At 37.8% G+C, this 27,448-nt stretch overlaps 2 protein-coding genes across 2 annotated transcripts in view; one reads left to right on the forward strand and one right to left on the reverse strand.

The window, feature by feature from the left end:
- The window catches only part of LOC133990057 (dynein axonemal heavy chain 8-like), a 31,879-nt gene extending 18,917 nt beyond the window's left edge, over positions 1-12,962 (forward strand). Inside the window, exons 53-92 of the mRNA XM_062428238.1 lie at positions 16-158; positions 264-398; positions 481-603; positions 693-906; positions 999-1,108; positions 1,197-1,360; positions 1,446-1,638; positions 1,721-1,843; positions 1,931-2,061; positions 2,881-3,034; positions 3,319-3,483; positions 3,592-3,818; positions 3,980-4,098; positions 4,216-4,319; positions 4,662-4,838; positions 4,930-5,097; positions 5,281-5,496; positions 5,868-6,005; positions 6,086-6,213; positions 6,329-6,500; positions 6,612-6,767; positions 6,895-7,050; positions 7,136-7,318; positions 7,557-7,662; positions 7,761-8,013; positions 8,553-8,743; positions 8,830-8,951; positions 9,044-9,159; positions 9,254-9,456; positions 9,566-9,639; positions 9,724-9,876; positions 10,035-10,190; positions 10,661-10,777; positions 10,856-10,957; positions 11,119-11,279; positions 11,382-11,538; positions 11,631-11,783; positions 11,904-12,093; positions 12,381-12,502; positions 12,675-12,962. Of these exons, the coding sequence (XP_062284222.1) occupies positions 16-158; positions 264-398; positions 481-603; positions 693-906; positions 999-1,108; positions 1,197-1,360; positions 1,446-1,638; positions 1,721-1,843; positions 1,931-2,061; positions 2,881-3,034; positions 3,319-3,483; positions 3,592-3,818; positions 3,980-4,098; positions 4,216-4,319; positions 4,662-4,838; positions 4,930-5,097; positions 5,281-5,496; positions 5,868-6,005; positions 6,086-6,213; positions 6,329-6,500; positions 6,612-6,767; positions 6,895-7,050; positions 7,136-7,318; positions 7,557-7,662; positions 7,761-8,013; positions 8,553-8,743; positions 8,830-8,951; positions 9,044-9,159; positions 9,254-9,456; positions 9,566-9,639; positions 9,724-9,876; positions 10,035-10,190; positions 10,661-10,777; positions 10,856-10,957; positions 11,119-11,279; positions 11,382-11,538; positions 11,631-11,783; positions 11,904-12,093; positions 12,381-12,502; positions 12,675-12,962 (6,263 nt within the window). The remainder of the gene's footprint in view (positions 1-15; positions 159-263; positions 399-480; positions 604-692; positions 907-998; positions 1,109-1,196; positions 1,361-1,445; positions 1,639-1,720; positions 1,844-1,930; positions 2,062-2,880; positions 3,035-3,318; positions 3,484-3,591; positions 3,819-3,979; positions 4,099-4,215; positions 4,320-4,661; positions 4,839-4,929; positions 5,098-5,280; positions 5,497-5,867; positions 6,006-6,085; positions 6,214-6,328; positions 6,501-6,611; positions 6,768-6,894; positions 7,051-7,135; positions 7,319-7,556; positions 7,663-7,760; positions 8,014-8,552; positions 8,744-8,829; positions 8,952-9,043; positions 9,160-9,253; positions 9,457-9,565; positions 9,640-9,723; positions 9,877-10,034; positions 10,191-10,660; positions 10,778-10,855; positions 10,958-11,118; positions 11,280-11,381; positions 11,539-11,630; positions 11,784-11,903; positions 12,094-12,380; positions 12,503-12,674) is intronic.
- Positions 12,963-18,596: 5,634 nt separating this feature from the next.
- Positions 18,597-23,380, reverse strand: LOC133990897 (retinal homeobox protein Rx2-like). Its single transcript, XM_062429316.1, has 3 exons — positions 23,098-23,380; positions 20,080-20,336; positions 18,597-19,034 (listed from the first exon to the last, which is right to left on the reverse strand). Exons 1-3 carry the CDS (start codon positions 23,378-23,380, stop codon positions 18,597-18,599), a joined length of 978 nt encoding a protein of 325 aa, XP_062285300.1.
- Between the last annotated feature and the right edge of the window lie 4,068 nt (positions 23,381-27,448).

The following is a 27,448-nucleotide window of genomic DNA, read 5'->3' on the forward strand; positions in this document are numbered from 1 at the left end:
TAATTTCTCTTACAGGTGAGTGGTGTCATTGGAACAACCATGTGGGGGAGTATATCTATCCAACAGATTATGTGCCAGACTATGCCTCCATCCTTGTGCCAAATGTGGATAACACAAGAACCTCTTTCTTGCTGGAAACTATTGCCAAACAACGCAAGGTGATCTTTTCACTTTTAAATGGATGTATTTTTTATTAAGAAAGTAATTACTTAATTTTGTTTACGGTATATCTATGAAAGACTTAACATATTTTTCTTGTATAGGCTGTATTGCTTATTGGTGAACAAGGTACAGCCAAAACAGTGATGATAAAAAGCCATACAAAAAAGTATGATCCTGAGACAGACCTGTCCAAATCTCTGAACTTCTCTTCAGCAACCGAGCCCGTTATGTTTCAGGTAGAATATTTCTTGTGTTCTGTATTGTTGTCCTTGTTAAAATAGAGTTTTGTTTGCAATAGCAATTTTTTTTTCATTACAGCGAACAGTTGAGAGCTACATTGAGAAACGAATTGGCAGTACCTATGGACCCCCAGGGGGACGCAGGATGACTGTCTTCATTGATGATATAAATATGCCCATTGTCAATGAATGGGGAGACCAGGTGTTTATATAGCAGGTTTTATTATATATTTACTATTTCATTTTCAGTCAATTCAATTAGAGTAACTACTGTATGTATCTGTCCAACAGATTACCAATGAGATAGTACGGCAGATGATGGAAATGAGTGGCATGTATAATTTGGACAAACCAGGAGACTTCACCACTATTGTGGACGTTCAGATACTGGCTGCCATGATTCATCCTGGTGGTGGGAGAAACGACATTCCTCAAAGACTTAAGAGACAGTTTACTGTCTTCAACTGTACTCTGCCATCCAACATCTCCATTGATAAGATCTTTGGTACCTGTCCCTAAAATTACATTTGTCTCTGCTTTCTGTTTATTAGCTCTAATGAAACACTGAAGTTGTTTTCTGGTGTTCTGTTTGTACAGGTATAATTGGCTGTGGATATTTCCATGAATGCAGGAAATTCAAGCCTGAGGTATCAGAGATGGTGACATGTCTTGTGTCTGCTGGGAGAATTTTATGGCAGTGGACAAAGGTAATCACTTGGAAAATAATGTGAAATTGACCATAGTGATAGATTTATTAATGAAGACATGTCCTGATTATATGATTTCACATTAAAGGCAAAAATGCTTCCCACACCGTCCAAGTTCCATTATATCTTCAATTTGAGGGACTTGTCCAGGATCTGGCAAGGAATGTTAAACATTAAGGCTGACGAGTGTGGTGATATCCCCACTCTCTTGGCTCTTTTCAAGAGTGAATGTACGAGGGTGATTGCTGATAGGTACAGTGAAGTTCTTACATACCACAAATCCCCCTTTAAATACAACAAAATGGCAAAAGTCCAACTGAAATGTATTTTTCTATAGGTTTATTTGCTCTGAGGACAGAGAGTGGTTTGAAAAAAATGTAACTCGTGTGATCGAAGAGCATGTTGATCCCAACCTCGTACCAGAACTTCATCCTGAGCCATACTTCGTCGATTTCCTGCGAGATGCCCCTGAGCCCACTGGAGAAGAGGATGATGATGCCTGTTTTGATGCCCCCAAAATTTATGAATTGGTATGACCTTGGTATTTAGGCCATTTAATGATATTTGTACTGTTGATGTCACCATCATCTGAGCAAACTAATGTTCTTCCAGGTGCCAACTTTTGAGTTCTTATCAGAAAAGCTAATGATGTATCAGGCCCAGCACAACGAGGTCGTCAGAGGCTCCAGCCTAGATCTAGTTTTCTTTACGGATGCCATGACTCATCTTGTCAAGGTCAGACTAGAAGGCAATCTAACAGATACATATCCTGTAGTGAAGGCTACAGATAATTCAGATTTATTTGAGATTTGCCTCCCATAGATCTCACGTATCATTCGAACGGACAATGGAAATGCCCTGCTTGTGGGAGTAGGAGGATCAGGGAAACAGAGCTTGACTCGCCTGGCCTCATACATAGCTGGATACAGCATCTTCCAGATCACGTTGACAAAGTAAAAAGATTTTTTTTAAATAAAACTGCTGTCAGCATAATTGAGGTAACTTGGCAGAAAATAGCAAAACAGTAACAAGAGATGCTGGTAAATAAGATGAAAACCCAATAATAGTTAATGATGTATTTTGTTTTAAAGTGTTTGTAGAAATGCAATATTGTTAAATGTTATTTAAAGTAACTTTTTGTTAACCCAATACTGATCACTTTTTCACCTGAATGCCTACCATACACTAAAAGACTAAAGTTTGACACCCTCTCACATTTAAAGACAATGTGTCATTAGTCACTGAGTTTTTAGTCACAGATTTTGCAACGGCTGAGGGTCTTGCACTGTCACCATTTGCAAGATCACACCTAGATTTCTTTGGAGATTATCTCCCATCCTGCTCCTGGTGGAAATCTACCACAGGAAAAACTGTCAAATAATTGAGCAGAAACAGAAGCTGCTCTTGGCCACAGCTGCCTTAATGTGTGCAGTAGTTTGTTCTGAAAAACCTGACAAATAAGATGTAAATCAGTTAATTAATTCAGTTATAACTGAACAACAACTATTGCGAAGAAAAACAACAGACGCCACACACTGATTGCTTCTGTCATTTACAGATTTTCATTCAACATCTTTTATTTTTTACAAATAAGATTTTGGAGGGGTTAATGTTTTGTAGCTGAGACAAATGAATAAGTATCCTTTGAACCTTTGTTGGTATTTTTGATCCAGTTTTCCAAAATTATGTGTTCTTACCAATCCTCATCGTTTTGCTGCATTCACACTTAAGAATACTTGTTTCTTACACTGCTGTGTTTGTCTTTTCATTAGAACATACAATGTAAGTAATTTCATGGAAGACCTGAAAGTGTTGTATAAAACAGCTGGGGCTGACGGCAAAGGCATCACCTTCATCTTCACTGACAATGAAATCAAAGATGAGGCGTTCCTTGAGTACCTCAACAATGTTCTTTCTTCTGGAGAGGTGAGGACTTCACTTTGAGGGTGAAAAGCACTGATGTCTGTGAACCCTCAATTCATGATCACCCAAACAAGCTTCATCTATATTTAGACAATGTAGTTGAGGACTTTCCTATTTATTTCATTGAAACAATAAATCATGTTAGGATTATATTATTGTCATAATGGAACATTTTTACAATTTTGGCTTACTGAGATATTATAAGTTAAGTCCAAATTTTGTAAAAAGATCTCAAAGTAATGCTTTAGCTAGTCCTAATGAACTCACTGTGATTTAACTGTGTGCAGGTCTCCAACCTTTTTGCTAAAGATGAGATCCAGGAGATCACCCAGAACCTGATCCTTGTGATGAAAAAGGAGTTACCTCGTGTTCCACCAACGTTTGATAACCTTTATGACTACTTCATATCACGGTCCAAAAAGAATCTGCACGTAGTCCTGTGTTTCTCACCGGTAGGTTAATGTATACATTGACAGTCAGATCCCAGTCACTCACATCAGAGCAGCCAAATCATTTCTCACATTTGCACACTGTAAAGACTTGTGTACTCTCCTTGATAGGTGGGACAGAAGTTTCGCTCCCGATCTCTGAAATTTCCAGGGTTGATATCTGGGTGCACAATGGACTGGTTCACCCCTTGGCCCAATGAGGCTCTGGTGGCTGTGTCCAACTATTTCTTGTCAGAGTTTCCCATGGTTTGCTCTGCTGATGTGAAAGCATCTGTGGTGACGACCATGGGTACATATCATGACAAAGTATCCAGCACTTGTGACAGCTACTTTGAAAGGTATAACACACAGATAATATCTACACTAATATTGTTACATTATATTTATTTATATCCATATATACAGTACCAAGTTTGCTATGTTTTGACTGGTACTGTAGTTTTTAGTTTAGAAACATATTTCACATGAACTTAAAGTTGTATGCTGTTTGATCTTTCAGGTTCAGAAGAAGAACTCATGTCACCCCCAAATCCTACCTCTCTTTTATAAATGGTTACAAAACACTGTACTCTGAAAAACATGAGTACATCAACACACTTGCAGAGCGCATGAATGTCGGTAAGAAAGCAGCAAAGCTAAGATAAACTATTATGAGGATCTTTTTTGGGACAGCTTTGCGAGGTCTACTTAGGGAAAGGATTTTTATAAGATATTATTATTATTACTGATTTTCAGGACTGGACAAACTGATGGAGGCTAGTAAGTCTGTGGCTCAACTATCAAAAGATCTTGAAGTCAAGGAAAAGGAGCTGGCTATAGCATCTGTCAAAGCTGACAAGGTAAATAATAATATAGACTAAAGCGTCTCATGACCCTGCAAAAGATACACAGCACGATATTGAATGGATGGATCATGTATAACTTCTATAAAATGTGAATTAAAAAGTGACACGAAACAAACAAACAAAGGTAGTGACAAGTATGACATATTATAGTGTAAGTTCATCAATTTTTCAATGGGGGTTTTTGGCTTTTTCATTAAATATTTTTAATTACAATATGAATATTTTCCCAGGTTTTGTGAAAACAAGATTAACTGGAAAACTGTATTACATGTCAGCAGTTTATGGACATTTATATGATACCTCTTATGTGAGACATTTCTTGTTGCAATCATGAAGGTGGTGGCAGAGGTAACAGTCACTGCCGAAGCTGCTACCATTGTCAAGAATGAAGTCCAGGTCGTGAAGGATAGAGCCCAAAAAATTGTGGATTCAATTGAAAAAGAGAAAGCCATTGCAGAAGAAAAACTGGAAGCTGCGAAACCAGCATTAGAAGAGGCTAAAGCTGCACTGAATGTGAGATTTATGTGACTTGTGACTTGTGTTGAGTATATTCATATTTACAAAATATGGAATATACGACTTGATATATTTTTAAATGTTACAGACCATCAAGCCTGCTGACATTGCCACTGTGAGAAAACTGGCCAAACCTCCTCATCTGATCATGAGGATTATGGACTGCTGCGTGCTTTTATTCCAAAAGAAGTTAGACACTATCTCTATTGATCCAGAACGGCTATGTCTTAAGCCATCATGGTCAGAAGCACTGAAGGTAACAAAAATCCTTTTTTAATACATTTTTATAGTTGCATCTCTGCTGTAGTAACTCACCACCTGCACATTCTAAGTGCTTTCTATGAACCTAAATTATTGTTTTCTGTACTATAAGAATATTCAAAAGTTACTGTGAAGTTACTTATGGCTCCCTTTTGTCTGTTTTTTTTCTACTCTTTAGTTAATGAGCGGCGCCGGTTTTATGACCTCCCTCCAGCAGTTCCCAAAGGACAAAATAAATGAAGAAACTGTAGAACTTCTGCAGGTCTACTTTGACATGGAGGATTACACAATGGAAAATGCAAAGAAAGTGTGTGGTAATGTAGCTGGTATGCTTGCATGGACGCGGGCCATGTCCACATTCTTTGGCATAAACAAAGAGGTGCTGCCACTTAAGGTAAAATTCACCTTCATCATTTATGCAATATATTAATGGCATAGTTAGTGCTGTATTTAAGGATTAATGATACCCATAATTTAAGCTAATGGGCTCACCTACCGATGTACATAATGTAACAATGCTAAATACAAACACAGTGACACATTTTCAGTTATTTTAGTTCTCCAATCTGGCCTGTTAGTTTAGAAAGGAAACAAAAGCTGACTTTAAAATTTAAGTATGTTTGAGTGGCATCACGCATTTTATAAGGATCATAGTTTTTAGGATGTAAATCATAGAATTTAGTTAATTGATGTTATACATTGCATTGTATATTACAAATGATATGATACTAAGTTTTGTGAACATCAGTGTCCTTCTGTGACTAGGCTAACCTGGCGATTCAGGAAAGCCGCTCAAAAGTGGCTACCAATGAGCTAAACAAAGCTGAGGCAACGCTGGCTGAGAAACAGGCTGAGTTTGACAAAGTCAAGGCCAAATGTGATGCTGCAATGAAAGAAAAACAGGTGTGATTTTACCTAAACATTGCATTTCCTTCGAGCTAGAAATTGTAATTTGGAGTGACCTAAAATATCGTGTTTTTTAGGACTTGTTGGATGATGCTGAGATGTGTAAAAATAAAATGCAGGCTGCATCTGCACTTATTGATGGACTAAGTGGAGAAAAAATACGCTGGATTGAGCAAAGCAAAGAATTTAAATCACAGATCAACAGGTAGGTTACAAAGAAAATAGAATCTAGTTTAATTTTAGTTGAAAAATAAACATTTGAACAACTGAACATTTGAAAGACTTTAAATGAGGCCATTTGCTTCTGTTCTCTTTGGCAGACTTGTGGGTGATGTGCTACAGCTCACTGGCTTCCTTTCTTACTGTGGGCCATTCAACCAGAGTTTCCGTGAAATGTTGTTGAAGGACATATGGGAGGCAGAGCTCAGGAGCCATAAAATCCCTTTCACAGAAAATCTTAACCTAATTTCTGCCCTAGTAGACCCTCCCACTGTAAGAACAACAGAAAACTGCCACACACACAAAAACATACTTCTACAGTAGCTTGCATAAGATTTTATTCATGTGATGAAACGTATTCACACCTCTGTTTAACTGTCTAAGATAAGTGAGTGGAACCTTCAAGGACTTCCAGGAGATGACTTATCAGTGCAGAACGGCATCATTGTCACAAAAGCAACAAGATATCCCCTCCTCATTGATCCCCAGACACAAGGAAAGTCTTGGATTAAGGAAAAAGAAAAGGCCAATTCACTCCAGGTACAACACCTTAGTTCAATGCAATTGATTTTTCCCATTACCCCCACCCCCCACCCCCCCACCCACCCAAGGTAGCTGTTGGTATGGTAACGTATATAATGGAAATACTGTGTCATCCTGCTTTCAGGCCACTTCCCTCAACCACAAGTTCTTTCGCACTCATATGGAAGACTGTCTTTCCTTGGGACGCCCACTGCTTATTGAAGATGTGTGTGAGGAGTTGGACCCTGCCCTTGACAATGTTCTTGAGAAAAACTTCATCAAATCTGGGAGGAGTTTCAAGGTAATTAGATGTTATAACCACTTGTAATTGGTGATACAATTGTAAAATATGTCCTCTTTTAAATTCTTGGAGTTTTCCTGTGTAGGTTAAAGTAGGAGACAAGGAGGTGAATGTGATGGATGGATTCCAGCTCTATATAACTACCAAACTGCCTAATCCAGCATACACCCCAGAAGTCAGCGCCAAAACATCCATCATTGATTTCACTGTAAACATGAAGGGCCTGGAGAACCAGCTACTTGGTCGAGTCATCCTCGCAGAGAAATATGTAAGTGATTATTTTTTGCCATGTACACAACCAATTTTTCTCACATGGATCTTTATCAATGCAAAATATCACATTATATGGTTAAAACAGCAACAATGTGTCAGTTGGGTTTGGTTGGCTCAGTCACCTAAATGTTCTCTCCTCTATCACCTGTAATGTAATATTGATCCTGTCTAAAGCTGTATGTGGATTTAAGTACAACTGGTGAGTTGTGATGGTTATCTTAATGTTTTTACAGGAACTAGAGGCAGAGAGACTGAAGCTAATTGAGGATGTGACTGCCAATAAGAGAAAGATGCAGGAGTTGGAGGACAACTTGCTGTACAAACTTAGCAGCACAAAAGGTACATCAGTCATATTTGTAGATTCATGTCATTTCTTGGAAACCTGTAATGTCATATATTTCTGAAAACTAAAAAGTGTTGTGTTTGTGTAATTGAAGGTTCCTTGGTTGATGATGACTCCATGATTGGCATTTTGAGTGTCACTAAGCATACTGCTGCTGAAGTTAGTGCAAAGCTCACTATTGCAGCAGACGCAGAGTTGAAGATTAATGTAGCTCAAGCAGAATATCGACCCGTTGCCTCCCGAGGTAGCACCCTTTATTTCCTCATCACAGAGATGAGCATGGTCAATGTCATGTACCAGACCTCACTCGGCCAGTTCCTCAAAATCTTCGATCTGTCACTAGCAAGGTATGATCTAATCTAAGCCAGTTTAAAAAGTTTATTTCTGAATAATCTTGGTGCTTATTTTGAGCATGGAACAGCATTTGAACTAAGGACCCTACCTGTCATACTATGTCACTCAGTACCTACAGTGCAGTCAGAAAATGTTTGGACGCCTTCACTTTTCTCACATTTTGTTATGTTGCAGCCTTCCACTGCCATTACAAAGGGACTGAATACTAATGTTAAAGTTGATATTTCAGTATTTCCTTTGCAAAAATGTTTTAAAAATCTGTTTTTGCTTTGTCATTAAAGGTTACCGATAGAAAAAATGAATTTAAACTATTTTAACATAAGGCTACAATATATTGTGAAAATAAATGAAGGGGTCTGTATACTTTGTGAATGCATTGTGCTTTGTGAAACTAATACTAATATTATAGATAAACCAAAAAAGATGACAATTTAAACACAACCTTAATTTTTACCAAATAATGGAAGAGCATATGCTTGTCGCACACTGTTCCGTACATTATGTCTTTCCTGTGCTTACTATGTTTTTATAGGTCTGAGAAGTCCTCGAAAACTCAGAAGCGAATTGCAAACATCATTGAACATCTGACTTTTGAAGTGTTCAGATACACAGTTAGAGGCCTGTATGAAAACCACAAGTTCATCTTCACCCTTTTGCTGGCCCTCAAGATTGACCTACAGAATAACAAAATAGAGCACAACAAATTTCAGATTCTTATTAAAGGTCAGAAAATCATCATTAACAGAAAAATGCAATCTACCTTTTTCTATGGTGTATTTTAACATGTTATATTCTACATGTACATCTAGGTGGTGCAGCTCTTGACCTGAAGACATGTCCCGTAAAGCCATTCAGTTGGATCCTTGATATGGTGTGGCTTAACTTGGTGGAACTCAGCAAATTGCAACAGTTCAATAACATTATAAACCAGGTGAGCTAAAGTTCTATGGATTATATCATATATTAATCTGATTCATTCATAAATATGTCTTTAAAAGGTGTTGCTATTTACATATCTTGTAGGTGTCTCAAAATGGAAAGGCCTGGAAAGCATGGCTCAATGCTGATGCTCCAGAGGAATGTGTCATCCCAGATGGATACAACACCCTTGAAGTCTTCAACAAACTTTTGCTAATTAGGTTGAGCCCTGCTGCCGGTCGCATTGCTTACTGTATGTGTTCAAATACAGAATATAACATTTAATTATATATGCCTACAATCCATTTTTTCCAGGTCTTGGTGTCCTGATCGTACCTTGTCTCAGGCCAGAAAGTATGTGGGAGAATCCCTCGGCTTGAGGTTTGCTGAGCCAGTCATTTTGAACCTTCACAGCACATGGGAGGAGAGTGACCCTCGCACCCCACTAATCTGCTTCCTTTCCATGGGCTCAGATCCCACTGAACAAATTGAAGGACTTGCTAAGAAACTTGAACTTGGTGAGACTTTACTCCCATATTTATACTCCATTGTTTGAAACATTTCGTCTTAACCCTGACGATTGTTTCCTTTTTTGTTGTGTTCGCACTATATTTTTCTGTCTTACAGAATGCAGAGCTATATCCATGGGGCAAGGGCAAGAGGTGCATGCAAGGAAGCTCATTCAGATGTCAATGTCACAGGTATGTATTCTGAGTTGATCAAGTATTACATTGATGTCTGGTTACTTGACCTGATCTGTGGGCTCTGTATCTTATTATGCATAGGGAGGTTGGGTCCTCCTGCAGAATTGCCATCTGGGCCTGGAGTTTATGGATGAATTGCTAGATACAATCTCTACAGTAGAGACCATGCATGACACTTTCAGGGTGTGGATTACCACGGAACCACACGATCTATTCTCCATCACACTCTTACAGGTGACATTTTACTATGTTTTTATGCAAGGTGTTATAAATGTATTACTTCTCATCTTTGTGCCCTGCCCCTAGCCTCTATGAATACTGTGGTGAATTTATAAAAATATACATTATATGAACAAGCTTCTAGTAAACATTTTTCCTCCCTTCACCTACAGTCGTCTATCAAGTTTACCAACGATCCACCCCAGGGAGTGCGTGCTGGCTTAAAACGAACATTTGCAGGAATTTCACAGATCCAGTTGGAAGTCAGCAATCTGCCCACATGGAAGCCTTTGCTGTACAGTGTGGCCTTTCTCCACACTGCTGTGCAGGTAATTATCACTGAGGACATGGTGGCAAAATATTGAAACGCTGGCTGAGTTCAGACTAAAAGCACAGAAGGATCAAAATAAATCATTATTTTGAGAAACTCACAGTTCACTAACATTATAAATGTAACATCATGTTCTTAATAAATCTGGCCCAGAATGTTTTGTATGCTTATCTGATGTATTTATTTGGTGTTCATCCTTTGGAAATCCCTCTGAAATGCTGTCATGATTTGAGTCATTAGTGATTTAAAAATGTAAGATCACGCTTTAATTTTTGCATGCTTCAGGTTCACATTACATACATGACTGAACAACATAATTTCAAATCTGCTCATGTTTTAGAGTTTGTTCTCTCAAAGACAGCTAGGGAAGACAGGCCTTCATAATCACATAGTCTTTCCTCAGAATTAACTGATTCTTATTGGCTTGATTCAGTATATGATCATTTGTTTTACTGCTTCCTTTTTGAGGAACGGCGCAAATTTGGACCCTTGGGTTGGAACATACCCTATGAATTCAACTCTGCTGATTTCACTGCAAGTGTTGAATTTGTTGAGAGACACCTGGATGATTGTGGTCCCAAGAAGGTAAGGATTCAAGGGTCTGATTTTTAAGAATTTCTTTACATCTTTCCTCACTTACCACCTTTTGCTTTGTCCCCACAGGATGTGTCATGGGTAACTGTGCGTTACATGCTAGCCGAAGTTCAGTATGGAGGAAGGGTCACAGATGACTATGACAAACGCCTACTGAAGTGTTTTGCTCGAGTAATAATCAAACAATGCACTGGATAATACCAAAATACTAAAAATTCTATGTTTTATCATCAATAATCAAAGACTTACTTCTCTTTGATCTATTATTTTATTTAACTTAGTACAATACATGGGAGTTGGTGTAACGTTTATTTTTCCATTTTTGATTATAGGTGTGGTTTAGTAAAAAGATGTTCGATCCAGCATTTTGCTTCTACACGGGCTACAAAATCCCAGTGTGTAAGACAATAGAGGAGTATATGGAATTTATTCAGAACCTGCCTACTATGGATTCACCCCAAGCTTTGGGGCTGCATCCTAATGCTGACATCACGTAAGCTGATATTATACTTGACCTCTCAATAATATAAGCACTGTTTATAATGTATGATATTGCTAAAATCACAAATTGTGCTTGGTGTTTAATGTTGACCAGATACCAGACAAACACATCTGCTGAAGTGCTGGATACAATCACAAATATCCAGCCCAAAGAAAGCGGAGGGGGGTCAGGAGCTACTCGGGAGTCCATTGTTTACAGCATGGCAGAGGACATGTTGAATAAACTGCCTCCTAATTATGTGCCACATGAGGTCTGTCTGTTTGATCAACACTACATGGTTTTAGTCACCAACCTTTGCACTGACTATATTTTAAACTGAAATGTAATTTTGGATGGGTTAAGGTCAGAGCCAGGCTGTTGAAGATGGGTGCTCTGAACCCAATGAACATCTTCCTACGGCAGGAAGTGGATCGAATGCAAAGGATCATCGGTGTTGTGCGCACTAGTCTGACTGACCTGAAGCTGGCAATTGATGGCACTATCATAATGAGTGAGGTCAGAATACTGAGTCATCCCTTTGCTCACACTAAAACACCTACACTCTACCAGTAAAAAAAAGTTATTTTGCAAGGCTTTAAAGTGCTGTGAAACTACTGATCTGTACTTTACTCTTAGAACCTCCGTGATGCCCTGGACAATATTTTTGATGCCCGTGTGCCAAACCTATGGAGGAAAATCTCTTGGGAGTCATCCACACTTGGCTTTTGGTTTACTGAGCTTGTGGAGAGAAATAAACAGTTCCACTGCTGGGTCTTTGAAGGAAGGCCCAAAACCTTTTGGATGACAGGCTTCTTTAACCCACAGGGTGAGTAAAAAGAATAAGGTAATCTTTAAAGTTACCTTCAACCAATAAACAGATTAAAGACTAGACTGGTTGTATAAATGCTCATCTTAAGGCACTTCAATTTTGTACTCAAAGAAAAATAAATTAACTCCAACAAATTCATCCCAATTGATAGATACATATTGAGCTTGTGGGTGGTAACATAAAAAAGTAAAGGCAAATGTCAACATTAGCTGAGGTTGAATTTATGTCAGACTACAGTACTGATATCAATTAATTATTATCTCTGTCCTGGGCGATGATTGTAGGTTTCCTAACAGCTATGAGACAAGAAGTAACAAGGGCAAACAAAGGCTGGGCTCTGGACACAGTGACCCTGACCAACAAAATACTCAAGCAGGCAAGGGAGGAGATCACAACTGCCCCTGTGGTGAGTCAGAATATACAGAAATACTAACAATACACCAGCTAATAATAATACATACATTCCAAATTCAGATAACACTTGCAGTCTTGATAAACTTCAGTATACATTGTTCACAAAGAAGTGATGTTTATTCATTTAGGAAACACATTATTCACTGACTGCTTTTCCTCAACAGGAGGGAGTTTATGTCTATGGTCTGTACTTGGACGGTGCCGGCTGGGACAGGAAGAACACTTGTCTCATTGAGTCCTCACCTAAAGTGCTGTTCACACCCTTACCTGTCGTCCACATGTTTGCCATCAACTCCACTGCCCCTGTGGATCCTAAGCTCTATGTCTGCCCCGTTTACAAGAAACCAAGGCGCACAGACTTGAATTACATCACAGCAGTGGTGTTGCCTACCCCCCAGTCACCAGACCACTGGATATTGCGTGGCGTTGCCCTACTTTGCGACATTGCATGAGTGATAGCTGCATGTCATTGTTCATGTGTAATACTGCTTAAAGTGAAAATAAATGTTTTTTTATGTCAAGTACCTGTAAAGATGTCTACTTAAGATAGTTATTAATTATATTATATTGCATTGTAAAAAAATTTGTATTAGGCATTATATACCATTTAGCATGGGTTGTCTGCTAATTGACAAATTATTAAAGTAGTATAAAGTCATGAGGTTTTCATTCATCTATTCTTGCATCTGATTCAGTGTGCCAGTCAATATGTTGGCCAGGTTTTGCAAATGGCTTCTCAAATGTTTCAATTAAATTATATTTTAATTGAATAACTGATCACAAAGCCTGAATGCTATTGGTAAGTCTACTCATACCAGTAATATCATAACCTGGTAAATTCCGTTTTAGTTCTTTCTCATCTTACCTAAAACTCTTGACAGTGAAATTGTGCAGAAAGCTGAGTTGTATTGGAATTCAGATAGCCGGGGCAGAGCTCTCACCAATCAAGGAATGTTACAGGTAAATGATACTAGTATACATCATTTATAAATTACTGATATTCCAAGCATTTAGTAGTATAGGGTTAGAATATAAAGTATCCAGTTAACTCTAGTCATCAAGTTTTGCAAATATATTTACAACTTCTCAGCCTCAAATTATGACCATCTAAATAACTCTCCATGTCTGTTCTGTTCACAAAACACCTGACAGATCTGGACAGATTACATCCACTGAGGATAGACGTTTAGGTAAGTAGGTATAGACGTTGTCAGTCCCAGCACATAAAATGGAACACGGTAAGAGTCTCCTATTTGATCTTACTGCTTTTTTGTAAAATGAATATGATTTTGTATAGGATGGGAATAGAGCTAAAGCCTGATACCTACAACACCTCAGGAGACAAAGCCAACCACCAGACCGTTCAGGCCCACACTCAAATCAGCACCAAGAGAGAAGTATTGCCACAGTGCCAGATAATACTGTTTGAAACTTTACAGTTCTCAACACCCAACTTCAGTTTTATTCAACACTACTCAGTGAATAGATTAAATCAGGCTCGTATTAGTCACTCCCTGTAGAATTGTAGTTGTGACCCATGGGAAGAAAATAAAGAGAGAGGTGGTCTTATTTGAACAAACTCATGTGTTACTTGCTTGTTGTGGCTGAAAATTGAAACAAGTACAATAGTCAATATTAGCAACAATTTAGTACAAATATTTGTGGAACATATTGAACATAAGCATGACCATTTCTATACTATCCCATTCTGCTGTAATAAACTTAATTCAAACCGCATAGAAATCATTTTCCAGTTAGTATGGTTTAAAATGAAATGCCTTTTTTTGGCAAACACACTATACAGTTTCTCATTTTGAAACCACCATTTTGGAAAATACTGTTATAGAGGAAGGCATTCAAGCCAGTTGATTGTCTATGTTGAAGAGAAACCCTTTGTTGCCTGTGTGGTTCCCCCTCAGTTACTATTAGTACTTGCTTGACCTTGCAGGTCAGCATTAGTGTCAGTTAGGCATTTATCAGTTAAGGTTAAGGCTAAATTAGTTATTACTGAGTGAATGTTAGTCAATGCAATGAATGCTAAATTATGTCATTTAATGTGTGTGGGTGCATGCTATGCACATGTGTGTCTGTAAGGTGAAGAAGGGGTTGCTGTTTGAGTGACATGACCCTTTCCTAAAAGTGAACACTGGGTGAAGACGAGCAACTGGCGCCAGCCTTCAAATCCCCCCCACCCCCTGAGTGATCCCCAATTATGTCAAGAGGGGAAAATGGTGTCCCTTTGAAAAGTGTTTTAATCAAACCCAATTAATTCCGCTCCTTTCCCTTATTATTATTTCCACCGTGCTAGTCAGCCTGTTAACTAGAGCCTGGGCCCCAGCTAAGGTCACGCTTGGCCAAGCAAATAACATCATAATGTGTGTAATTATTTACTAGTTATTTACTAACAAATCATGGGTGTTGATACATTAAGTCTTCATGAGAAAGGTGTGGTATAAGAGAACTATCACTAAATATACCAACGTCTAACAGTTTTCATCTACATCCTTTCAACTGATAGTAATGCCAATCTGCTCAGTGCTCAGGCATATTAATGATAAGAATTGTAAGTTTGGTAAATGCTCTCCTTGCAAAACTTAAAGGTAGCAACTAATAGGAAAGCAGTGAGAAAATTAACTTAAAACAGTACACAAATGTAGCCTACATGTTTTTGGTAATTATTATTCATAGTGCAGAGGTGTTAGGAGGCCTACATATTGTTTGATAAAACTCTCAATTCAACTAAACAAAGAGTCTTCTGCTCATTACTCAGTTGGGTTGAACCCTTAGTCACAGTAGCATTTTAAAGCTGGAAACCAAGATCAGGATGTCTACAATCAGACACTTTTATGACTTTACTATCAGGTGATAAGTAAAGTTTTCTATACAGTGGCTACAATGGGTTTTTACATAATTATTTTATTATTATTTTTAACCCATTCAGTATGTAAAAACTAAGACAAGGCTGTCTCCAAAATCTTTTAACTCCAGTGTATTTTTTTTTAACCCTAGTGTTTATTTTTGTCTAATTTTAAGTGGTGCATTCTAAGAGATCATTTGTCCAAGTTTGAAACCAACTTTTCACCAGTCAGCTACCACTGCATAAGCAAGCAGTTGGCTTTGAAGGTTTGAATTTTGTTATTTTTTTGTCATAACCACCAATGTCCTTGTTTATTTAGTCCTGGTCAAGATGATATGATGTAACTAAACAAGCCGGCCGATGATAGCGTCTGGTTACCATGGAGATAGCTAAAACCTTTCCCGAAGCAAAAATTGAATACATCTCATGGTTGTAAAGGTTAAATCAGAGGGATTTACTTCTTTACCCCTACCCCCATCCTATAGCACACTAATACATTCACTTAAGACTAAAAACCAGTGAATGCAAAAGTATTTTAATTTCCTCTAGATGTACTTTTTCCCAGCAGTTTACCCTCTGTCCCTCCGGTCATTTCATGTGCTGCCCTGGTGCAATTTTAGTGCCTAATACAATAAGCATAACCATGCACTCAGAAGAGTTTTTCATTTTCACCTCTTTCACATCATTGTTCCTTCCCTAATATACTGAGCCCCTCTTAAAACCACTGTTTCAGTATTTAACAGTTTCCTACCCTCAATCTGCACATCTATTTTCCTGTAGATAGAAATTGTGAAGCATATAACAGAAGCACCTCATTGAAGTCAGCTTATAACAGAAGTGGTGAGTACAACAATTTTAGATTTTGTCTTAATTTTTGTCTACACAATTAATACATCTCTGCAAAGTGCTCACATGCAAAATAGACTTTTATGCAAAGCTTCATCCAAAATAAATTGGGGCAGCTAAGCCACGCAGGCTACTGGAGGGCAATTAGAGCTTGAGCCCTTGTGGCCTCTGCAGCCTAGCAGGCGGGGCCTCCTGACACCCCTGGTTGGGCCTGATGGAGTGGAGTTTCATCTGCCTAACGGCCTGGCAAAGCTCCACAAGCCTGAACGAACACAACAGGTCTCCATCAGGCCAGCTCGCTCTGTCACAGCTTACATGGCCTATTGTACACCAGCGCTCATTAACGGCACTAAGTCATGTTGGTGTCTCGCTAATGCATGTGTGGAAAGAAAAACATGATCAGCAGTCGAAATGCTTCTACAGTGGTGCTAACGTAACTTTATTTTTTCTTTTGCACATGGAAAATGAAAGTCACATTCTAAAAACTTGAAAGGACTAGAAATTAGTATATAATAATGTTGAAAACTGATGAAAAGAATATTTTTAAGATAATAAACAATCTTACACATTCATATATGTGTCTTCTGTTAATAAGAAATGTGCCTTCTTGTTTCTTTGGCTTTTAGTCCACTGTTGTCAACAGGGATTATAACTAAGTATACAACCAAACCTCTAAAACTGACAGTGTAGATGCTGCCAATTCTAAAGGCCATCATATACAGGTAATGTTCAATAGTGATGTAGATGAGAACACTTCCTTACACTTATGGTGTCCACAGTAGATTGCCACTGACAGATAGATTTGCCTCAAAGCACAGTAAGTGTACTCAGTAGTGCTTTGCTTACCCAGGATCCCTCTGCATCACTTGAGTGCACACACACCAAGTACATTATAAAAACAGACACACATTATCAACTTGACCACACAGTATGTCTCTGAGCAGCGTCAGTGCAATGTCACTTTAACGTCACCTTAACGTCATCTCAACGTCATTTTCCACTGTGCTACTTCCAAGAGGTATGAGAAGTTGCCAGCTCCCATTAACTTTCTCACTCTAAATCCACTTGACTTCATTGAACATTTTGTCATCAATGACATGAGGAGCATCCTTTACCAAGGATGAAGATTAAGACATAATAAAGAGCAACACTGATATGTTGTGCTGTTTATATAAATTAGAGATAAATTGGCAAGTTTGAGGAGAGTTAATCAGGTCTTGAAATGGGTTTTCCAGGGGCATCTGAGGGCATCCTGTCTATGGCTGAGAATCCGAGGTTAATCGCTTTAAAAGTAGTAATTAGGTGTTAAGAGGTATGCTTGTCTGTTTAAATTAGCCTCTGAGCCAGATTACGCTCTGTGACTTCCGACAACCTCCCCCATCAGGTTTTAAATACTCTCCAAAAGGCCTTTTTAATAATTTAAGTCTAAAAAAAAATTCAAAATTCAAATATTATCTTTAAACCGGGGTCAAACGTAAATGTAAGCGGGAGAAGAAATTTTGAAATAAACATCTGTGCACACTTTCAAAGAAACTGTAGTAGAAATGACCAACTGTTGCAAATTTGTTTAGAAAGATGGACAAAGCATAAACCCAACGGAACAGATATACAGGGAGGTGTTAAAACAAACAAGCATGCCTCTTAAAACAAACAAAATTCATAACAAAGCTTTATAATTTTGAGAACTAGAAACTGTACCAACACACCGTATCAAAGCACAACAGTGTTCATGTATTCTCATGAAGATAGTTCAAGTGAGCAGCAAAATCTTACAAAGTACACAGAGTTAAGTCAGTATCATCTTATTTATAATGTACCTCAAATGCAAGTAAAGCAGCCCGAACACCCCACATTTAAGACAGGAAACTCGTATAAATTGTTGCAATTTGTCAACACATAATAACTAAGGCTGCACTTAGCCTTTCATATACTATATTGCTGTTTGTTTGTGCTGTCTTAAAATGAATCTTGACACAAATAGTGTCAATACAAATTTTATGTAGAGGATTGTCATTTATTAAAACAAAAGAGTGTGTTTCCAAACAGTGTAGTAGTCAAAGATGTATATCTTGTAAGGAAGTCCTTTAGAAGTCATGTATAAGGCAGGAAAACCGTCCTTTCCCGTCCAAGTCTAACGAAAATTGACCCACAGAGGTTTGATCATTTTTCCTCAGGGTTGATAAGTTCATATAAAATTAATAACATTTTTAAGGTGAATTTTTAAAAAAATTCCCAAGAAATTAAGTTTCAGCTATTCTTCAGTGTCAGTGGAAAAATCAGACTTTTGAACTTCATGTCTTCGCGAATCCTCTCCGTTGTATAAAACAGTGGAAAACAAGTTTGTAAACATTCACTGGAGCAGCCTCGAAAGTACCTCATCAGGTCACATGTGTTGCCAGGTTTTATCCATTGACTGAATGTGCTCTTTGGCCTTCATCCTGAGTGCCGCAATGCTGGAACTCCTGTCATCCTCCATTGGGTATTTGTCGTTGAAGCTGGGTGGGCACTGGTATGGAGGTGGACCCATGGGCTGCATACTTTGGACCATGCCAGGTGGGGTGTTGAGAAAGCTGTGGCTCGGATAGGCTGGCTGCAGGCCCTGAGGTGAGCCCATGAACCCTGGGATAGTATGCATGGGCGTGGCACTGGAAATGGGTGAGGTGAGCCAAGGATCTAGGGGCATTGGGTTGGCCACTGGCCCCACATTAGGAGGCATCGGTGGACGACTGAAGGATAGCATAGGGGAATCGTGCAGCTTCATGGTGCTAGTGTCCATCTTCTCTTGACGTCTCCACTTGGCCCTCCGGTTCTGAAACCACACCTGGACAGAAATAAATTCAGTGAGATATGATGGTACAGTGTAATGGAGGCACTGAGACACACAACAAATTATTTAATGTGAGAATTGAGATTTTCATCTTCCATGATTCTGAATCAATTTTTATAATAATATGAATTAATAACATTATGTTTACATAGGAAAATAGCCAGAACTTGATTGCGAAAGTTGTGCAGCTCCCAGATGGTGTAGAGCATGCACATACCAGAGTAACCTTATAGTTCATTTTGTGGTTACTAAAATAATAATTAGCTTTCCAAGACAAAGTATTTTGTGATAGTACATTATCACCAAAGACTAATGATAGCGAAGCAGAGCTGAACTCCAGCACTAACAAATAACACCAGCAACACTTCAGCATCAAATCGGATCACTTCAAAATCAATGAAGAAAAATACTCTATCTGTAGTCTGTTTGATATTTAAAGGCTCTCTACAATTGCTTTTCCCAGTATTGTTTTTGCATCCGAGAGACTCTTACTCCATTACTCACACACGCACACACACACACAGACTTCGTTTTTGCAAAGAATATTTAACTAATGGTGTTGGTCAGTAAATTACACTTTCATGTGATTATTCTTAAATGCCTACACAGGAAGAAGAATGTAATATGTTTCCAAATGAATGCGGTGAACATTTTTAAATCACAAAAGTTTCTCTGCTTTTTTCTGTTTGTCGCCTTGACAGTCACCTTCATCAAGACGAGTTAGCATAACTGTCAGTTATGTTTCATATTTCAGTTCAGTGGACAAAGGACACAAATCAATAGCTTGATACAGAGTGCACTAGGATAAGAGCTTTAAAATAGTGTCCCACTTTCTATCTATTGAATCAAGGATCAGTTTTGAACTGAAATACATCCTTGAAATAAATAATGTACATGTCTGTTCAAAACTTGATTTGAAGCTGTAAACACTGTTTTTATGAGAGTTTTTGTAGGTAGAACCTATTTGTCACAATTACTAAATTAATTTATATCTGATTAGTAAATGTGGTATGCTAGACATAAGGATATCAGTCTTTACCTGAACCCGAACTTCAGGCAAGTTGACCTTCATTGCCAACTCTTCACGGCTGTAGACGTCTGGGTAGTGAGATTTCTCAAAAGCTCGCTCCAGCTCATGAAGTTGATAAGTGGTGAAGGTGGTACGGTTCCGTCTGTGTTTCTTTTTAGCGTGCTCTTCCTCTTTAGCCATGTCAGGAGACCCCTCATCAATGTCTACCTCCTTTTGCATGTTGCTCATTTCCCCATCACACTTGTCACTGGAGAAAAGGTCTGATTCTGAAAATGATGAAGAAGATAGCAAGGCCAAAATAGGCATCATTAACTGTCTGAAATGTTCACGCTTGAAGGGAAAGAATGTTTGTTACAGCTGCCCTTCTCATTGTGGATGTCAGAAACCAAGCTGAAATTAAAAAGCACTCCTCATTGGCAACATGTCAACATACTTAGGGCTATGACACAGTCATGCTATGTTACATATAACAACCATTTATTCTTTTATTCTTGTACTCTTGAATAAGTAGTTCTGCCTCATTAGTACATACAACAATATAGACAACAAAACTTTAAGTGTAAATCAGTGTTTAGCAGGGTGTCAGTATTCATATTTATTAACATCTATCAAAATGAATGTAAGAATTTTTTTTTAAAACCAACTGGTGTGCAAATGGTAGCCAGTAGCAGTCTTTACAGTTTGGCAACTCCTGACTTTTGACTCTACCATTCTGACCAATCCTATTTGGCTCAGCAAAGGACTACATCAGTTTAGAGACTTTCTACTTTATACATTACCTAATACAAATACAAATAAATAAATAAAATAATGTCAACAGTTACAATACAGTGAATCTTTCAGAATTCACACCTCGACCCTCTTTTGGTTTTCCAAAGACAACTTTCTTGGTATTTATTAATTACGATAGCTGAATACCATAGCCAAAGCATTTCTCAGAGGACCAGTTCTCAAAATAAAACTTGCCATTCTATTTTTTTGAGAAATATTATTACCAACGTCAGCAGCATTGGACACTAAACTTGTAAGAAGTTGCATCCTTTCGAATCAGAGTCAGATTTGCATAAACATGGTTCACATTCCACAGCATTTCTAACAAGTGGGTCAATCTCGCTATTTCATTAATTCTACTCACTGTGACAACAGTAAAACATAGACAATGCCTCATATTCTGAACACTAGTGGTAAAACTGCTCTTTTAATTCTTTCTTTGTGATTGAATACATTTTCTTATGTCTAGTTTTCAAAACAAAATATCCTAGGAGAGAACATATTTACTTTTGTGTGATTGTTTAAATTTCAAGATGAATATATGGAGCTTTTTAACACATAGTCTTAAGTGAAATTTAACTCTTCTTCTCGTGATAAAAACAGCTTAATGTCTGATGCCCTTTATACAGTTGAACACCAGGGGTTTGGCATACCCATATGACATCACGTCTTTCACTGAATTCTTCCCCTGCAGTAATCCCACAGTAACAGATGCTACCAGTTAAACCTGCAAGTCCCCGCCTCCTCTAATCTAACAAGGGACTTTAGTTGGCCTTTGCACAAGCCAAGTAAGCACTCATAGTCTCTGTCTTCCAAGAAATAGGTGTAGAGCAACTGAGCCATGTGTGTGGTGCACCAAAGCTTGTTAATCATACCAATCGTTTTAGGCAAGATGGTCACCAGATCATTGGTTTGGAATAATGATGCCAAGCAGCAAAAGCTGTCAATTGGGATGGGCTGGGATAAACAGAAAAAAAGTTTTGTTTTTTCCACATTATGTCTATGTTACGTAGTTCCAAGAAAGAAAAAAAAACACCATGAAAGTATCCAGCCTGACACATCAATCTTATCTAATGACAAAATTTAATGACGTAAATCTAATTTTTCCAGAGGGATCAAAAGTGTTGCAATATTTTGCTTTGATTTATAACTTTTAAGTTTTTTTATTATGCTAAAAATGATAGCAGTGCTAAGCTTGTACTGTTTACACTGGAATACTATAGTGAAGAGTTTTCACAACAGGAAAGGGTATCAAAACAAAAACAAATCATCTTTGTTGCATAATCCACTTCTCCACTGCCCATGCATTCCAGCTCTATCCGCTGACTGCTCTATCCTCGCTCACACATCGGCCTGCATCTGTTACCTTAAAATGTTTTGCTCTAATTATTTTGATTTTGCTCAACATGTCAAAGTTACCAAAGACCACAGGTAAATCGGCTGAATTGACTTTTGGAGTGGACATAGTAGAGTACAAGTGTAACTGATTACATTGCTTTGATTAATTTGTGGTGTTCCAGGGGTTTAGAATGAACAGTGCCAGGGCCCTAAAACATCTGATTGGAGTGCAGTATTCATGTTAACAAGTCAACATGTCCTAAAAGGGCAAGTGTTTAAAATGATAGTGTTTTTCCAAACATTGTCTCTTGGTTTTGAATACATTGCTCAGTATAAGCCAAACATAGCTTTGGAAGAATAGCTTGAACACAAATCTAACATCACATTAAGGGGTAACAGCAGGTTTGCCACTAGTCAAGCCTTTATTTTGCTGGCTTTTGTTTGTTATTATTGTATTGTAGGCCAGTTACATTAAATCATAGGTAACTATTGTCTGTTTTCTTTCATCAACTATTATCTTTAGATTGAATCACACAAGTATAACTGGACTTATATGTATTTCTATGCTCCTCCTTTTGCACTCTGACCTTATTGCTCATTTTGCAACTCAGGGTCTAAAGTAGAATAATTATATACGTACTTCACATCATTGTCATTACAGACAACCACAGCCATCATGACATTAAACTTTGTTATGGAAGACAGTGTACTGGATACCGGTCCACTACAATGGGAAAACAGTGTAGGGGTTTTGCATTCTAAACAAGAGATACACCAAGACACTCTAATAAACTTTATACATGTCCATTGTCACTCTCTGCACAGTCTAAGATAAAATCCCTGAACTTACTGTGATCATGAAAACATCTACAGAGACTGTTTGTACAAGACAATACGTTTTTTTCTGAAAAGACTCACCATGGTAGGAAGAATGCTGGGAGCTGTCACCCAGCTCTGAAAGATGCCCATAGGGATCTGAGGGGTCCTGCTTGTCAGAGTGCTGTTGGTTTTCTCCATTGGCTTTTTGGCCCTCATCATCTCCTACTGAATGGAGTAAAGGGTCCTGGTCTTTAGTGAATCCCAGTATGACATCGATGCTGTGGACCCTGCCTCCATTGCTCGACCCAGCACCTTTTGCCATATCATAGTTGTCCAGGCAACTGTCGTCCACTATTCCGAGTGTATCCATTGACAAATGCATCCGTGCCTTTGGAGATACTTTCTCTCTTCCTTGTCAGAAAACCCCCCAAAATGCTACCAAGTGAGACAATGCAGAGCAGTTGTTGTAGAGAGCAGTTATCCTGCGTCACATGCAAAAGAACAGCCTTATTCTTCAGGGAACACTTCAGTGAAGTTGAATATGTTTTTTTGTGGATAAGCAGAACAAACTCACATCTTTGTCTGCAAACAAGTAAGTGAGAGAAAAGGAAAAAATGAAATGACACATTCATGACACTTAATGAATCATTGAATAGCTTGTTAGTCTTTATAGGCTGTTTACGTGCAGTTGTTATAGTGGAAATGAGATTTGTTCTGACAAGCGAGATCCCTCATTTTGATTATTAAAATACTCAAAGTAGTACAAGTACTTCAATAGTGAGTATGAATTTCCTCCATGAAGTTCATGTTTTTCTACCACAAGAAACTTCATCAAATCATGCTATCTTTGTATCGTTTCTGTCACAGTCATATGTTGTTGACTACAATCAGAGCATTATTTTGTCAACAAAAGATAAAAGTGGGAAGAATTCTAGTGAATCAATGATGAATCTTTGCTCTGCACATGGACACTTTTTGTATCAGTGCATATTATATGTTTATAATGGTTTAAAAAAGAAAACCAAATTACTCAATTATCAGATGCCCATCTAGTTTTATTTTAAACATTTAAAACAGCAGCATTTTGAAGTATTCACGTTGAACTTAAACGATATTTGAATCTCTTACTTGAACATAAATTAACTTTCTGGAAACCTATACAATACATCATTATCTGTTACGAATGACAAAATTTACAATAAAGAAAGTACATAAAATAATCTTACCTTTGTTCAAAGTCCTATCAGAGGTTAGACAGTGCACATTGCGTCTCTGTAGTCCATAAGTACACAAATGACAATATCTACTGTAGGCATTTGTTACTCCCTGTTAAGTCCTTGAAATCCCCTGCACACAAGTGAGCAAAGGACATGCTGTTGGAGCCCTGTGCAACAAGCATATGTAATGTCTTTCTCTCCTGACAAAAACTCTCCTTAACCACACAGGACACCAAAGCTTGCGGGGGAATGGTAGTAAAACCAAAGGGTTTAAGAGGTTTATTAATTGGAATCCTTCCCCTTTAAGAATGACTGACAGTTGTTTTCTGGTCAAGTAATTGCTCCAAATGTGTCCTGCATTCAGACCACAGAGGGAGGCCATTGCTAATGAAGCCTTGACAAAACTTTCAAAAAATCTATTGTTTGAAAGATAATGGCTCGTACTGAGAGTTTCCACTAATCCCTTCATTATAGACAATGTAAGGGAGAAAAGACACAGAGATGGACTTTTAACTTGAATGGCTACACACTGTAAAGAAGTAGGCAATTCTTTATAAGCACTGTTGCATTTGGAATAGTAAGCTTTAATAATAAAATAGAATTTAAACAAATAAATGAATCACTTGTAATAAGTAATGTTATTTAGGTTTCCTATTTAGATGATTTGTCCACTTGAGTTACTGTAAATAGTATACAGCTAAGAGGATGTAATGCATAAAAATAATAATAATCATAATAATAATAATGATAGTCAGAGGTCTGATCCTGCATTTCTCATGTTTATACGAGAGGGAATGACAAGAAGTAAGAATAACAATGTAAAAGTCTAGAATTATCCCACTTATCTTAATCATTTCAAATACTTTCAGTTAAGACTTTACATGTGTCAGATAAATAAGTGACAATTAGTGTGGCTAATGGTTGAAAGTGTTACTGGGTTAAGGTTAGGGCAATAGGGGCATTTTATCCTGCAACCTGCAGTTTCCCTTCTGCCATCTGGGACAGCCAAAGCTGTGGCAGCTACAGTAGGTGTTGCAGAGATCAATCCCATCCATAATGAGTTTAAAGACTTCATTAGAGATTTCCTCTGACCTCACTCCTCCCGATGCTAAGATATATTTAGGAGTTCTTTGCACGCCAAAGGCGAAATCCAAAATGGAAAAGTTGTACACACAATAGTTTTCCCTACAGAGTGTCATGTGTATAAATGTTTAAAGAATTAATGTCATTATTGGTCTGCCAGACTGCTTTAGAAGATAAGTGAGCATTATGTTTTTAAGTTTTCAGTTGTATACTCTGCAATGCTTTCAACATGGACTATTTTTCTAGCAGGGCATTGTTTATGGAAATTATTACAATTACCTGTAGATACAAATATTTATAGCATGCTCATAATCATGCCACTTCTCATAGTCTTAGCAGTGCATTTTAATACATAACATACATGTTTATTACATTTTATTACTTGTTAAAGACCATTAATGTTAGTGACCATCTTATTGGACTCAATGACATTCCCAGGAACCTCACACGTGTCTGCATTATGGGCTCATGCCTAAACAGATGAGGAATACTTAATACTAACAAGTTCAAAGCCATCTGGCAAAACTGGGCTCCACTGCCAATGATCTCTACAAGCAGAATGGATATGGCTATACTGTAGTTTTCCAAGAAAGCAGAGACTACAAAGCCCATTACTTCTGTCTGTGAGTGATTACCATTGTTATGACAAGAAACAACTAATGACTTTGCCATATGGTAACTTTAAAGAAAGTCAGACATGTAGTGTGCGCTGGCCTGGCCATCTTTCTCCAACTTTCAGTGTATGTTTTAAATGAAAAGATCTGGCAAAACAGGCTATTAACAGGCTATTAATTTCATTAGTTAATAAATATTCATGAAGGTATGAATATTATAAACTGTTAATTAAGGCATTCTGTCAAGTCAAACATTGTACCTGGGTTTCTATTTTTGGAAATATACCCTTAGCAAGATAACACATCAAATGAAGCATTAATTGCTTTAGTAAGCTGACACTATGAGACAATCAAAGGATTTAGAGGATGATAATTAGTGTCATCAATTAGTGATGCCAGTGAGAAGACTCATCGTGAGAGATTCCGCGTATCCACTGCATTACTCAGAACATAGAGCAGATCGTCCACAAATCAGAAGATTGTCGATTTAGTCGGTGGCTCCTCCAGTCTACATGTCCAGATACTGAACCCCAAATTGCTCCAGATGGCTGTGCCAGCAGTGTGTGTGTGTGTGTGTGTGTGTGTGTGTGTGTGTGTGTGTGTGTGTGTGTGTGTGTGTGTGTGTGTGTGTGTGTGTGTGTGTGTGTGTGTGTGTGTGTGTGTGTGAATGTGCGTTAGATTAGATCCTGATGAACAGGTTGGCAGCCTTTGCCATCATTGATTGAATGTTTGGGTGAATGTTGGGTGAATGTTGACATCCGTACTGTAAGGCACTTTCAGTTTGAAGACTAAAAAAGGGAAAAAATAAATGCAGTCCAAAAATAAATTTACCATCCAGTTGTTGTCACAGAGACAGCTATACTTTTGTTGGAAAACTTTGAGGTATCAAAATAATTTTACTGACCAACAATCTTAACAGTATTAGAAGGTAATGACAGATATAAACAATGTTATTTTCCAATGATTCACATGTTCAGCAACAACATGTATCTGCAAGCAATCTTAAACTAACTTGATTGAAATTGATTGACTTGAAGTCAGTTGAATCACTTGAGATGGCCAGTTAATGAAGCTATTGTTTTGTTTATATATTATAGTATTTTATTTCTCTCTCTTTCTATGTTTCTGTACTTTGTTTTTATTATTAGTGTGTGTGTGTGTGTGTGGGGGGGGGGGGGGGGGGGGGGGTATGTATGTGTTGGATGATTGGGTTTTATTTTTATTTCTCAAATTCCATGTTTTTTCAATTTTTTCTGTTAAATTTTTCTTTTATGTAAAGCACATTGAGTTGCCACTGTGTATGAAATGCGCATATAAATAAAACTAAACTGCCTTGTTTTCTTAGTGACAATCAGCACTGTCATATTAAAATAAAGACTTTACAAACCTCGTAGGCAAATGTATACATCAGTTTTACTTATCTACACAATAAATATTTACGTTAAAATTTGTGGGTTAAGGCCTTGAATGCTTTAATGTGTTTTTTAAGAAATCAAATGCAATTCATTTCAGTTGAAGTAGTGATTACACCAGGCT

Source organism: Scomber scombrus, chromosome 11 (genome assembly GCF_963691925.1).
Source record: "Scomber scombrus chromosome 11, fScoSco1.1, whole genome shotgun sequence".
Classification (NCBI taxonomy): domain Eukaryota; kingdom Metazoa; phylum Chordata; class Actinopteri; order Scombriformes; family Scombridae; genus Scomber; species Scomber scombrus.

What these genes read in the sequence shown, in the direction of transcription:
- LOC133990897 (XM_062429316.1), bottom strand. Translation starts at nt 23,380, where the DNA reads ATGCATTTGTCAATGGATACACTCGGAATAGTGGACGACAGTTGCCTG. An exon ending in CCAGCATTCTTCCTACCATG is followed by an intron (nt 20,337 to 23,097) that starts GTGAGTCTTTTC and finishes CATCATTTTCAG; the next exon opens with AATCAGACCTTTTCTCCAGT. An exon ending in TGCCTGAAGTTCGGGTTCAG is followed by an intron (nt 19,035 to 20,079) that starts GTAAAGACTGAT and finishes ATTTCTGTCCAG; the next exon opens with GTGTGGTTTCAGAACCGGAG.